We start from the raw sequence: 14,845 nt of genomic DNA, 5'->3' as shown, positions 1-14,845 counted from the left end.
AGGAGGGAAAAGATAGAATCAGCTTGCCCTCAGACTATTAGCTGGATTTGAGAAGACAACCTAGGACAGCTTCCTTAGAGACAGATTCCCACAATGATAAACTGGGCAATAGATACTGTATCGGTCATAATATAGATATGGGAACAATTGTGGAATTTGGATATGAAATTTACAGCGTGTTATGGTTGAAGAGAAAATTATATGAAAATGATGTATCATTGGTATCTAACACCAAGTAAATTGGCCCACCCAGGTCTTCTTTAGAAATACGGTAGGTTTTTAAAATGAAGAATGGTCGAGCTCCACTATTCTGCTCACAGGAAGAACAGTTTTGTAAACCTACTGCCTTGAAACACTTATGTAACTAACTAATGGTCTACATCTCCGGAGCCATGCATCCAGCCACAAACTCTGTGTATGCGAGGATTTTCTCTGAACTGTCAACTTCACAGGCCACAGGGAGATCAAAGCACAAACCTTTTGGCTTGAGTTCTGCACTTCTAATTTACCAGTGTTATGCGACAGAAGGCATCATACAGCTTCACAATGCTATTTCAGCACCACCCTCAGCTAAAATGTGTGAACCGGGGCTTTGGTGTCCACTGAGGGGCATTTGCATTGCTCTCCTTTTTGGCTATCGGGCCAGAGGCTGCCAAGCCTAGAACTTCTCACCAGCATAGCCCCTGTCAGCTAATCATTGCTGAAGTGCAGACAGGGCTCGAAGAGTCAAAACAATTAACGGATCCTTATTGATTTATCTAATCTGACTCAGCTTTTCCAGCTACCATCTCCATTGCACGCCTTCTCTTGCAAAGCATTTGGAAGGTACAACAGAACCAGCTCCATGAGTAGTAGAACATCCCAAACTACCAATTAGTTGTAATTTGCTGTTCCTCATCAAACTCTGCCAAATCAGAGAGGGAAGCTGGCACTCGTAACATACTCCAAAAACATGCAGTAATTCATTTTGTTTCAGCTCCCAGCATAACATCTGACATATTTGCATCAGCACTGAAGGACTTCATTCTATATTTATGGGCAAGCACCAACCACAAATAAAGAAAAAAAACTATCCCTCCCACCTGCTTCCTGATAGTTCACTAACCTAATCTAAATGGTAGTTTTAACCTGAAATATTCATATTATTTTGAGAGCAAACTCCTGATGTAAACAAAGCATTTAGGTGAGGAGAGCAATAGCTGCCATTGATTCTTGGCTTCTCTACAAAGTCAGTGAACAAAGGCTACAATTACATTGCTGTGATGTGTCTCAGTCTCATTTCACAAATTCTCTAACCACATGCAGAGGAAAGGGCAGAGAATATTCGCTGCTCAATCGTGCACTGCCACTTGAAATAATTGTTACAGCTGCTTGAGTGTGAAGCAGCCTTTCTGTATGGACAAGGATAAAGCCACATGGATCAGCTGCTCTCCCAGGTAGCCCCTTCAGTATATTTAAATATCTTTTTTTATTAGTTTTCTATTCACTCCCCCCCCCCCGGTACCCTTTACATGGTTCCGTGTTAACATATTTTACAAAATATTCTTCTTCCATCATTAAAACAAATCTTATTTCATACATTGTATTTCATAAATCCATCCAGTTACACGTTTGTATCATCAAATCTTTCCTTTAGCTTCCATTCTTCCTTTGCTGTCTTTTTAGTTCGAGATTTTCTTGCGCCTTTTTCTTTTTACATATTCATATAATTTCCAAATATCAACACATTATACCATTTGTTTCCATTCTACTGACCTTATCTTGAGTTTCAAGTTAATTTCTCAATATACTCCATAAATTTTTTCCATTCCCTGTCGAATACTTTGTCTCCTTGATGCCTAATTTTCCCTGATAATCTTGCTATCTCTGCAAATTCTGTTATTTTTTTGCAGCCAATTTTCTATTAAGGGTATTTGGTGTTGTTTCCACACCTGGGCTAGCAACAATCTTGCCCCTGTTGTGGCATATAGAAAGAGTTTTTGGTCTTCCTTTTTACATCCTCCGCTACCATCCCCAGCAAAAAGGCTTCAGGTCTTTTCTTAAAAGTGTACTTAGATTTTCTTTAGTTTGTTATATATTTTATCCCAGAAATCCTTATCTTTTTTGCACCTCCACCACATGTGAAAAAAATTTCCTTCTTCTTTCCCACATTTCCAGCCGTTCTTATTGCCTGTTTTATACATTTTAAACAGCTTAGATGGTGTAAGGTACCATCTATACATCATCTTGTATAGATTTTCCTTTAGCAATGTGCATGCTGCAAATTTTATTCCAGAGGTCCATAATTTAGTCCACTTATCATACTCGATGTTGTACCCTATGTCTATTGCCCACTTGGTCATCACTGACTTAACCTCTTCATCTTTAGTGTGCCACTCTAATAGGAATTCATATATTTTTGATATAGCCCTTCAGTATAGTTGCTCAGTCAGTATAGACAGGAACCCCAAAAGAATCGGCATGCAGCAGAGGGAGTAGAGGTTATCCCGGATTCAGAGTTCTATATTATCACTCCCTCTCATAATAGCAAACACAGTGACAGTAATGGAGCTGCCAAAAGGGGAGAGCTTCTTTGTGACACAAGGTTTAAGATCTATCTTTCTCTTTCTCTTTTAGTTGGATTATTTTATTTAGTTTGTCTTATATTGTATTGTATGATGAAAAGTTTCAATAAGAAATTATGTCCAAAAAGAAAGAAAATCTTTCAACTTGCTCTCTCTTCAAGTCATTCTGTTTAATATCCTCTTCCTTACCTTTCCTGTTTGTGGCATTCAGCACTGCCATCTCCTCTTTCAGGGCACAGACAGAAGCCTCCCGCACTAGAGCTGAAAGATCTGCTCCCCTATAAAAACAACAAAAGGCCAATGAGTCATTTTAGGGAGCATTCTTTATCCCAAAGGAGAGTTGTAACAGCAGCAGCGGAACGAATATGGGCATTAAAATGTCTCTGAATAGACATTTAAAATAAAATTATTTCCATTCAGCAAGGTGTGCCGGTTAGTCTGAAGATGTGCTCTCTTTATATATTTGGGGGGCAAATTGGGATTAACGTGTTAATTTAGATTCTGTAAGCATATGCTGAAACCCTCCTTGACACATTTTACAGAAGTATACTTGCTTTCAAAATAAATGTAAACTAGGCACAGAGGTTTTTGCTATGCAGAACTTAATGCATTTCAGTGTCATAAACCGGAAGATTCAAAGAAATCTGGAACAATAGTCTAGGCAGATGTGTTAATGGAGATAAAAAGGCAGGAAGATGAGGATTTGATGTGTTTATTTTCTACTACTAATAAGGCGGTATCATAGAAGGACCAACACCACCTGCAAGTGGCAATGGAAGATAAAAGAGATAAATTTACTCACGTATAACTATCACAGCAGGGATTATGAGCAATTTCTTCAAGGTCCACATCAGTGTCAAGCGGGGGTCGGGTTCCATCCTATAAAAGGTGACAACCAGGAAATGTTTAGAGACATAGGGCATCAACTGCAACCACCCACCTAGCAATCGTTTCATCCTACAAGCAGGGATGGGGTACATTTCTCAGCCCAAGGACTGCATTATTCCATTCTGGGGACAGGGGTGGATACAGCAAGTGGTTGGTGGGGGCAGGAAGAACAGTGCAAAGAGAATGTGAATTTTGTGTTTGTATGGTAGGCTAGTCTCGACACATACTCCCATGCTCCTCCACCCAGGCAAGATCACACCTGGGGAGAAACACTCAAGGAGGATGCAAAGCAGGACTGGCAAAGGGTGTGGCCTGGCAAGATTGCTAAGTGCCAAATGGAGAAACCAAACTGTCAAGCAGAGGGTCGCTTTCCCAAGTCCTCCCTCCAAGCTACTAATCAATCACACAAACTATTCAGTAAGTTTCTCAGGAACACCAACGGCTGGCTTGGGGCACTCACAGGTTCTTAACCCGGGTTTCTTGATTCGATGCCAGCAAGATGTTACTATTTGCCCCCAGGGCTTTATGAGGTTCTAAAATTACTCACTGTCCTCAAGGATTTAAAATAGGAAATATACAACAGGAAAAACACTGAATCAAAAGCCTCACAAAGAAGTTAACAAGTCAATGATGTTGTTTTAAAAAATACAAACGCTAGTACCAAATGGCATGACTATAGAGAGAACTGTGTGAAATATTGTTTGGTTGTTTCCGCATAAAACAGAGAAAGAATGGGATTTTATTCAGCAGTGTTTCTCTGCTGATGGAAGGCACTTTGACCCAGTGGAGGCCACCACCAAGCTGTGTAACAGGGAGGAAGGCAAGTTCCTCTTCAGACCCTGAATCTGCTCCAGGGGGGTGGGGGGTGGGACACTTCAGAACAATGTGGCATGTGGTTCTGCAGAGGGTACGGTAGTATGAATTGGGGGGGGGGGAGATTGTCACCCTTTCTGTTCCACTGATGGAAGCGTCTGCTGGATCAAAGAGCCCTCTGTCAACATGCATGACATATCTAAATTTGCAGACATAAGGGCACTGGCTTAGGCAACAGCTAAAAATCCAAAAAGCAATGGGAAGAATACAATCACCAGACTTTCAATAAGGAAGGAAAAATTTGGTAGTCCTCAAACAAGTTTTACCCACCCAGGCACCAACTACTTGCGGTAAATGCTTATGCATCAGAAAGGCAGCTTGAGAAATTGTTTGGCAAATTGCCTGCCTGAGAAACATTTTTCAACGACTAAATTTCAAGACTGCATTTAGACATGTAGGAACAAGCCAAAACATGCTTTATTCCATTTACAGCAAGACAAGCATTGTCTTCTCCCACCTTGCACAGAACCAGCTTTGAATGCAGTTTTGCTAATTTCCTTAACACAACCTGAACTAAAGAGCAGCACACACATTCATTGACCCAATGCCTTCACTTTTTTCCAGCAAAACCTTTCATTAATCTCTACCAGTCTAAGTTTGGCTCTAGGCCAAACTTGGCTCAGTCCTAGAACCAAAACCTGCTTTAAAAAACACCATTCTGTACTCAGATACAGAACATACAAAACACACTCATTGTGTCAGCTCTGAAAGGGACAAATATGTGCACATTGTGTTTAAACAAACTGAGTTACTTGCAAAGTGGTGTTTAATCATTTTTCACTCACGACTTGAGAGCATTTTGAACAGAAAAGCAATTAATAGGGTTGCTAGCACAACACATAATGTTCCTTTACACAAGTACAAATTGCATCAGAGATTTGCTTTCTTCAAGTTTCCACAGAAGAAGTGATCCAAAGAAGTCCAGATCACAAACTGTTGAGATAATATGGCCACATGAAGTCATTCACTCCATTTGGACATGCTACGAAAACTCAAGCTTAACTATTAGTAGCTGTGAAATCCACTGAATTAAGTCTCAGCATAGCCTAGCTCACAGGGTTATTACAAGGATAAAATCAAGAGCAGAACCATGCATGCCACCTTGGATCTATTTGGAGGAAAAGTGGAATATATATGTAGCAATCAATCAATCAATCAATCAATCAATTGATTCATTCAGATCACCTAATTTTATTCAATTCCCACCATTTGGTGGCTGCAGATAACCACTGGGAGCTAAATTCAACCTGGGCTGATTTTGAACATGTGTATCTTGACAGCAATTAAGGAAATGAATTCATCTTTAAATTTTGAAGTGTATCCCCTAAACAGATTACTTACAATATTTAAAGTTTGCTGATCCAGAATTTTGGGGAAGCGGGTGGTGCTGTCAGGGCCGGTGCTAGGGTTTTTTGCGCCCTAGGCGAGATCACCTTCTGCCCCCCCAATCATATTTCAAACACAGATGTATTTCACATCCAACCTGTTCCTTGTAACCATGATTTCTGCTACATGTTCCAAAGCAGTGGCAGTCCTGCTACCACAGAATAAGAGTGCAGGGTGGGGAGGGAGGGGGAAGAGAGAGAGAAGGAAGGAAGGAAGGAAGGAAGGAAGGAAGGAAGGAAGGAAGGAAGGAAGGAAGGAAGGAAGGAAGGAAGGAAGGAAGGAAAGAAAGAGAGGGGGGGAGGGAGAGGGAAGGAAGAGACAGAGAAGGAAGGAAGGGAGGGAGGAGGGGGTGAGAGGGAAAGAGAGAGGGGGGACTTTTTATTTTTGAAATATAAAGTGATTTATAAATCTCAGTTGCTTTTTGAAGAGATGATTTGGTTTGTCAATAGCTGATTAAAACACATTAACTTGATCAAATTCTTTTGCTGTAATGTATGCCTCTCCCACAGCTTTACAAAGCAAGCAATGCCTGAAACTGTGATTTGGCTGAAAAACACCTATCAGTTTGAATTCACATTTTTTTTTCTTTAATTTACTGGAGAAATAATTAAACAAGAAATTAGGATTAAATCTGAATTCCAGACCTTTTACAGTCAATAGTTTTAAGCAGGACCAAGTCAGATAATTGACCACTTCCACTAAGCATTTCATATAAACATACCTGCAACTACTTAATCTTTGTTTTAAAGCAACATGCATGATACTACATGATAATACATAATGAGAAGCGGTCACGAAATACGAAAACCAACCATGTCAACAATGTAACCTGGTTCACTGAACCCTATGGAAAGAAGATCATACTAGGAGAAGTTCCCTTTAAACTGTTATGCAAAAGCTTTGTGCAACCTTCCAAAGTTGCCATATGCAGAGTTGTTCTGCAATCTTACCCCTTCCACTTAATCATTTCCTTCTCTTAAAACATGACTAGTAGTGTGACAGGCAGAACTTGCTATACACAGATAACTCTTGGGGTTTTGTATTTTGGAGCCCTGACAAGCTGCATTAAGGATCATTCTCATCTTAAAGTGTTTAAAATGCTTCATCACAGGCTTGTTTCTGGAGCTCACTCTCACCTCAAAACACTTTAAAAGATGACAACTACCGGTATTTAGTTTTGAATATACACACTTGTTTTAGAATCTTATGGTGTCAACTGCACACTGCATATTAAATAACATTTCCATGAACAGCTAGGCTTTCAGGGCTTACTTGCAACTATTACACCATGTATGATTTTGAGATATGGGTTTTCCATAAAACTTGCATCTAGATGTTTTAAGATTACATATACTCTTGAATAGCTCCCTTGTCAGAGAAGAACACAGCTTCACTCTTGACAATATGTATTTAATTGCAACAAAAGAGGGAAAGCAATTCCCTACATTCCCCCACCAACCTATAATGTCCCTAAATTAATATTGGGGTCAACCCTCTATGCATGTTCATGCATATATCAGCCCTGCAAGCTACAGTGGTCTGACTCTAAACCAAATGCGTACGGCTGCCCAGTTCCCATAACCATGCCCAGAGTTTTTGGGCAGAAGCCGCGCTGTATGCGAATTAGTCTTTTAATAGAGTGTACAAGAGTACAGTAGGCAACACTCCTTACTTCATGTTATTCGGGGGGGAAACCAAAAATTGACCATCTAAGAGTTTTTGGATGCCATGCTTCTGTGCTGGTGCCTAGGGCACAATGCAAGAAAGGTGATCCCAGATCTAAAGAAATGATTTTCTGTGGTTATCAAGCAAACACAAAAGGTTGGAGATTTGTAAATGTAGCAGGTAATCAAACCAAAATCACAATCAGCAGAAGTGCTGAATTTTGTGAACAAGATGGTTGGAATAGAATCCATGGAAATTCTGCCATACTATTTGATGTGTCAAATGAGAAAGATCAGACACAGGCCCCAGGGCGAGAATTAGTTCCAGAACAGGCTGAGGAATCTGAGGATGAGGGTGAGAAACCTTCTAGTTCACCCAAGTTAGTAAAGTCAGAATCAGAAAGTCCTTCAACTGCTAGTGACAAACAGGTGACGACCAGTGATTCTGGGTCAGAGGGGGCAACTGATGGAGCATCGCAGGAGCTGCCAAGGCGTTCCAAGCGTACCAACAAAGGAAAACCTCCAGAAAGGTATCAAGGCATTAGTGTTTGGGTAGGATTGGCGAATTGCGAACCTGAAAGTTTTGAGGAGGTTGAGCAATTACCCCATGAGGAGGCCAGAAAGTGGTGCGAGGTCATCAAGAAGAAGTTGAATTTTATGAAGGTACTTGGTGTGTTTTTCATCTGTATATGGGGTTATATTCAACAATGTCTTAAATTAGCACAGAATGGTCAGTTTAAAGGTCGTACAAAACATTTGGATATCCGCTTTCAAAATATTTGTCAAACAGTGAGAGCAGGAATTGTTAAATTAAGTTACTGTCCCAGTCATGAAAATTTAGCTGATGGATTTACAAAACCGCTTGGGTTTCAGCGTCATGAAGAATTTTGTGAAGAATTGGGTCTGAAATAATTTTGTAGAACTGTTTATTTTTTGCCAGTGAGAGGGGGTGTTAGGACTTTAAACCTAAGACGCTGGCAAATTAGCAAGATCATGTGATTTAAGTCGTTAAGTTGTTAAGATGCTCAGTATATATAGAGCGTTTGTTTTGTTTGCCTGTGGGGTGTGGAGCAGTCATGTCTGAAAGCTCTGGAGGTGTTTCTGTTATTTTTCTGCAATAAAACTGTCTTCGAAAGTTGGGCTTCCATGGGTCGTTTCTGCTGCAAAGCCAGAAGGATTTTACCACAACAAGAATCCAGCCGCTGTGCTTAATGCTCTGCAAAGAGAACTGTTCCTGGTCTGTACAGCGCAGCTGAAGCGTTTTACTGGATCAGTGCAGAAAACCTCTTATATACTGCCATTTTTGCCAGGTGTTATTTCTTCATCTTTTAACCCCATCTTTCCACCACCAATTTTATCTAGGCAGCAACCTTGTAAAGCAGGTTAGGCTGAAAGAGTTTCAGAGCTAAACAGGGCTAAATCCTTCAGTGGGAGTTTGCGGGAGAAACTGGCATGATGTTTCCCGGCACATCCTTCCATGTCAACATGCATAACTTTTCTACATAATTATCTATAAAAGGATTTGCCTACTGCCCTCTCATAAAATATCAGAGTAGTGGACAGCAATACAAAAACCATTAAAACTATTAAAAGCAGCACAAAAAATAATAATTAAAAGGACCGGCTAATCTAGAACATTTCAAACAACTGCATGGGCCTGTAGAAGACACCTGAAAGCAAGGATGTTTCTACTAAACGAGTCATCCACAGCATGCATGGGACTGGCAATACAAAATCCTCTTCTAGCTGAAGCCAGTTAGGCCTCTTTAATGCTGGGCACTGCTTTTCTGGAAAATCTCAGTGATCATGCTGGAAAATATGGACAAAGGCGGTCCTTAAAGTACAAATTGTTCAGGGCTTCTGGTTCAACTCTGCCTTAATGGAGGCAGCCCCCATGACAGCAGAAGACTGTTGACAAAGGAAAAACAAGGATGATTGAGGGCAATTATCCTTGCAAATTCCCCCCAGGGACGGGGGGTGGGGGCAGGTTTCACTTGCAGTTCGTCTCGGTACCTGGCTCTCGCTCTGGCATAGAATGCGGGGGGCAGGGAGGCGCCGAGTGTAAAAGCACTTCGCCTGGTGATTGCCTCCAATGCCGTCATTAAGAAATGGTATGAAATGTATTGGGGGGGGGAGAGAATATGGTGCTGCTTTTGCAATGCATCTCTTGGGAACCTGTGATCCTCCAGACATTGTTGGATTCAAACTCCTATCAGCTTAAGCCAAGATGGGCAATAGTCAGGGATAAGTTCATCAATATCTGGAGAGTCATAGGTTCCCCATCTCTACATTATGAGATGAAGAATGTCATGATCTTGTACCAGGTTCTGCACCATTGATTAAGGAGCAGTAGATAGTGGAAATTAAGATTAAGGAGTGTAAAAGATTTATTTATTTAGCAGTTGAACAATGCTATTCTTATGCATTCAGTTTAGGTTTAACTATTCTGAGTAAGGTAAAGCTCTAGTGAAAATTACTTTGTTTCATGCAACTTTCAAGGACATCGTTTTAAACACACACACTCTCTCTCTCACACACACACTTACTTTAGTAATAGTCTTTAGAATGGCAAGGCGATCCAAAGGTGGTGGCAAACCGACAAAGAGTGTTTTATCCAGTCTTCCTGGGCGCAAAATAGCTGGATCTAGAATATCTGATGGAGAAACGATAAAACCCTATTTAGACTCTGGATTCAAAATTGGAAGCACACAAGGAAAACACACCCCGAAGGCACCACCACAGGAAGCTTTTGAGAACAGAAAACTGTTTCTCAAAGTACCTTCCCTCTGGAAAGAAGGCACGCCATCATTTACCACAACTACATAGCTCTTCTTTACTGCGAAATTATGGGTTTATGCACTTATTATGTTGATTACCCAGAGGCAACTGGTGTGTTTACTTTAGGTAGCTGGCACATTTAACTCTTTAAAAAAGACTCTAGATCAGGCATAGGCAACCTTGACTCTCCAGTTGTTTTGGAACTACAACTCCCATGATCCCTAGCTAACAGGGCCAGTGGTCAGGGATCATGGGAATTGAAGTTCCAAAACATCTGGAGAGCCAAGGTTGCCTATGCCTGATCTAGATTAGTAGTAGACATCTGATGACTCAGAATCCTGACGTCAAAAGCAGGACACAGGAGGCTGACCACTCATTTCTGCCTTTCTAGATGTTAAAAGGAGTCCCCTCATAGCTTGGTAAAGATTAATATGGCATAAACACAGTGGCCCAGTTCTGTTGTAACAGGAAACAATTCCCCCCTAGGTATAAGACTCATGGTGAACCTTGGACTTGTTTGCTCCCCTACCTTCCCCTTTCATGCCCATGAGGATTTTCATTGATTTAATTCCATTTAGGAATAGCTGTTCTGCACAAACAAAGAGGAAAGGGTAGATTTTATATTAGAGAATATTGTGACCTTGAACAGCCTGGTTTCTTGACTGGGTCACATGAGTTAATCACAGTATAGCCTGTAGGTATATCCACTGAGTTGCTCCCTTGCCACTGCTTCCAGGTTAAACCTGCATAAGCTATGGAATTACTTTCTTTATATCTAGTCAGATCACTGAATTTCTGCTTTGAGCCGACTTCATTTTTACAGTTCTTCGTGGAATAAGAAGACGACCTGCGCCTCTCTGGCAAAGCAGGGACAACTGGAAAAGACCATCAGCCTTTTGAGAGAACTTGCCTCTGTTCAGCAAATGAACCAGCAAGAAATGGCGCAGACTATCAAAGAGGAGGGAAAAGATAGAATCAGCTTGCCCTCAGACTATTAGCTGGATTTGAGAAGACAACCTCGGACAGCTTCTCTAGAGACACCCCACCTCAGGGGTGGACCACCAACCCAAGAGGCCATGGGTACATCTAGCAATCTCCAGGCCTCCCTCCTGGCTGCACATGGAGTCTTTTTATGTGAGCCAGCAAACGACCCAGGAAACATTCCATTAACTATGGTTTCACATTTCATCCATGCTGAGAAGCTATGGTTAATGGTTTCAGAACAAGTCACAATATTAAGCTGTTGACTTTGTTCCAAAGCTGCTGACCATAGTTCAGACCCCAGCTTCTTAAGCAGGGGCACCAAAATTCAAATGCACACAGTGTGTTGCTTCTCAAACCCCTAAAATAACTGCTGCCTTACACACACAATTTTCCGGTGTTGGTGTGTATAAACCACGTACATTATTATTCTTTACTCTCATTATCATTCATTGAATTTATATACTGCCCTATACCCGGAGATCTCAGGGCACCTCACAGAACAAGATCAACATAAAAATCACAATATATATAATCAAAATAAAAACAACAACCCAATTAACATATGCCACACTTAAGCCGCTGATTCCAGACATGTGTACATGTGGCAGGACAGACACCCACACAAGGCTCCTAAGGAGGAGCTACAACTGCTTAACCATTCTTACCTGGCCTGTTGGTGGCTGCCATAATGAAAACCTGACGACGAGATTCCAGGCCATCCATCTCTGTTAGCAACTGGTTCACGACACGGACACTGGCACCTGACTAGGCAGTGAATTGAAAAGTTGACCAAGATGTTAAAAAGAAACTGATTGATGCTGACAGTGCATCTTAGCTGACTCACAGCACTGATCAGCTTAGGGGAACTGAGCTAGTCACAAGTCATAAAGGGGTGGCCCCACCCTGCTGTCAAACTTGGAAGGGGGGAGGTCGTAAGGATACAGTCCACCACCCACGTTCTAGGGTCAACCAGCATTTTCATAGCCTTGTTAATATTATTACTGGTACCAGTGTAAGATGTTCTGGGAGCTGTTTCAAGTGAACGATGGAGTAAAAATACTAAGCACTAGTTTAAGCTCTCGTTTGTCCCATGTAAACGAATGAATCCCCCCACAAATGAGCCCTTTTGTTTCTCTTAAATGCAGGTTGCTGTTTTTATCCAAACTGGGGATTCTGGTTTATAGTAACTATGGTTTAGTTTACACAACGGAGCTTCAAAACCAGTGGGTTAAAGTTAGCCTGCTTTGAGATTGAATGTGTTAAGCAGTTGCAGACCTCAGAATACACTGAGATGGCTGTGGAAGGTACAGTGTATAAAATTATTCCTGCCACTTCCCAGAGAAAAAGAGATGGGGTGGTGGTAGATGACTCCCTACTCAGGGGGCACAGAGGCAGCAGTTTGCAGAGGTAAAGGGATGTCCCGGAGGTCTGCTGTTTTCCTAGCGCAAAGAGTCACAATGTGACAGAGAACCTGGCAAGACTTATAAACAAGAGCGTCTTTGCTTGAGGCCATCAGGTCGGGATCGCACTTTTAGGCCTTCAGGTCACTAACTATGGTGAATATTTTGCATCTTGTGCGAGACCACTGGGCCGGAACTTTGGTTCCCATAGGATTTGTATTGGGATGTTACTTTGGCAAAGGGAAAATAAAAGAAGCTGCTGTTGTTTAAAAATTTAACAACTTTAAAGCAGGAGATGAATGAATCAGTGTGCAGGTGGGTTTAGGTTTAGGTGATGTAGCCTGAGGCCTCGACTGTGCCAGAAAGTAATTATGGTGGTCTGAGCAGGTTACTTGATTTCTTTTCTAGGAATAGTAGCCAGTTCATAGGATTATTGCGAAAGCAAATAAATCTGACAAAAGACACCTATTTACCTGTTCCCCCAATCCTCCTGTGGATCTAAGCTATTGGTGGAAGCGTTTTTAGGCTCACCTCACGGTCTGATCTCCGAGGACACAAAGCATCAACTTCGTCGAAGAATATGACACAAGGCGCCGAATTCCTTGCACGCTGGAAAACCTGACGTACAGCACGTTCGCTTTCCCCCACGTACTGGAAAAGGACAGAGGAAGGGGGGGAAATCACTGTAAGATCTTTAAGATAAGTAACATATGCCCAATCATTTGAACAGGCTTGCCAAAAGGGCCTGTTCAGATACTGCTTTACCCTCAAGATCAGTATTCTTCAACCTGGTGCCCTCTAGATATTTTGTGCTGTAATTTCCCTCAGCTTCAGTCATCTTAGCCATGCCAGCTGCAGCTGATGGAAGTTGCACAAGGCTGGGGAAGGATGCTCTAACCACAGTGCATGCAGAAAGCATCCTCCCACCCTAAACCGTTAGAGGTGCAGAGAATTAGGCTAGAATTAAACTACCAAATTCAATTTGTCATTTCACTTGCAGGCCAGCAGCTCTAACAGACCACTGTAAAAACACATTCTAATAGTATGAATCTGGCAAAGTCAAATTGGGCTAAGCATCAAAGCATTTCACGTTCTCTGCAAACCCCAAATTAGTGACAACTGAGCACAACAAATAGAACTTACCATATTCAACAGTTCAGGGCCTTTCACGGATATGAAATTCAGTCCAGACTCATTTGCCACAGCCTGGGGAAGGGGCAAGGAAATAAAGAGATGCATATACTAATTTTATCAACCTATTTTGCCCTCACTTTGCATACATGAAGACCCTTCCGGCATCTAACAATACACCGAACATTAAAAACGCACAAAAATATAACCCAGGAATACAGGGTGCTCCCTTATACAGAATCAGAACATTTGTCCATCTAGCTCAGTGTTATTAAGAATGATGGCAGTGGCTTCCAGGAATCTACGCCAGCCCTGTAGGAGGGGGATGTAAGGGATTGAACCTGGGATTGTCTCCATTAATGGAGCCGGAGTCCTTTCCCTGAACTATAATCTCCCTACAAAGAAAATGAGTAACGCAATTCAGAAAGAGGGGCAGCAAACCACTTATATGACTGAAAGCTCTGCAGACCGAGCTGGTTAAAAATTGTGTGACCTGGTACAACGACAGGATCATGAATCTTTCCAGGAGCAGTGGGACGGTATAGATTTGGAACAGTGGTTTGCAGAGGGACATAGTTCAGAAGACCAAAGTTGGGAAGAACTGGGTGGTGAACAGCTAGGAGAAAAAGAACTGGGAGAGAGAGAGTTAACTGACTCCCTTTTGCTGGAAAGCATCCATCCGCTCAGTCTGAAGTCAAGAGCAGATAAGTTGCAGCACAGAAAGCACAGTGGCTGTGAGATCAGGTTGCAAGACACGGAAGTGATGTGGGTGACGAGGGGGGCGGGGAAGTGTATGGAATCCTTAATTGGGTGCACACCTCCATTCCTAGAGATGGATTCTTTGTTCTCTCCCTATGATCATTAAAATGTCTAACTGGTAAGACACTCCTTTCGCTTTGTTCTGCTTATCTACTGCCAAAGGGGGGGGGGGAAAGGAAGCCAAGTCCCCGAAGCCTGACAATACCCTTTCCAAGTCACATAAATTAGTGGCCACCAGTGTATCTTGTAGGAGTACTTCACACAACTACTTCGTAGCAATGTTGTACTTGCCTGATTGCGTTACGCTTGCAGCACAGAAACAAGTGCAAAATGAGCTTCAGGAGAGACCCACAAGTCCAAAGCACATTCAAGAGGCCCAAGCTGGTTCTGACGCAAGACACGCAGTGGGCCCCCGATG

General features: G+C 42.0%; 1 protein-coding gene across 1 annotated transcript in view; it reads right to left on the bottom strand.

The window, feature by feature from the left end:
• The window catches only part of NVL (nuclear VCP like), a 44,403-nt gene that overhangs the window by 2,463 nt on the left and 27,095 nt on the right, over nucleotides 1–14,845 (bottom strand). The window contains exons 16-21 of the mRNA XM_035111425.2: nucleotides 13,681–13,743; nucleotides 13,069–13,188; nucleotides 11,803–11,902; nucleotides 9,922–10,028; nucleotides 3,367–3,443; nucleotides 2,754–2,842 (exon numbers count right to left, since the gene is read on the bottom strand). Of these exons, the coding sequence (XP_034967316.1) occupies nucleotides 2,754–2,842; nucleotides 3,367–3,443; nucleotides 9,922–10,028; nucleotides 11,803–11,902; nucleotides 13,069–13,188; nucleotides 13,681–13,743 (556 nt within the window). The remainder of the gene's footprint in view (nucleotides 1–2,753; nucleotides 2,843–3,366; nucleotides 3,444–9,921; nucleotides 10,029–11,802; nucleotides 11,903–13,068; nucleotides 13,189–13,680; nucleotides 13,744–14,845) is intronic.

The sequence above is a fragment of the Zootoca vivipara genome, chromosome 3 (genome assembly GCF_963506605.1).
Source record: "Zootoca vivipara chromosome 3, rZooViv1.1, whole genome shotgun sequence".
Classification (NCBI taxonomy): Eukaryota; Metazoa; Chordata; class Lepidosauria; order Squamata; family Lacertidae; genus Zootoca; species Zootoca vivipara.
This window is presented reverse-complemented; position numbering and strand designations above follow the sequence as displayed.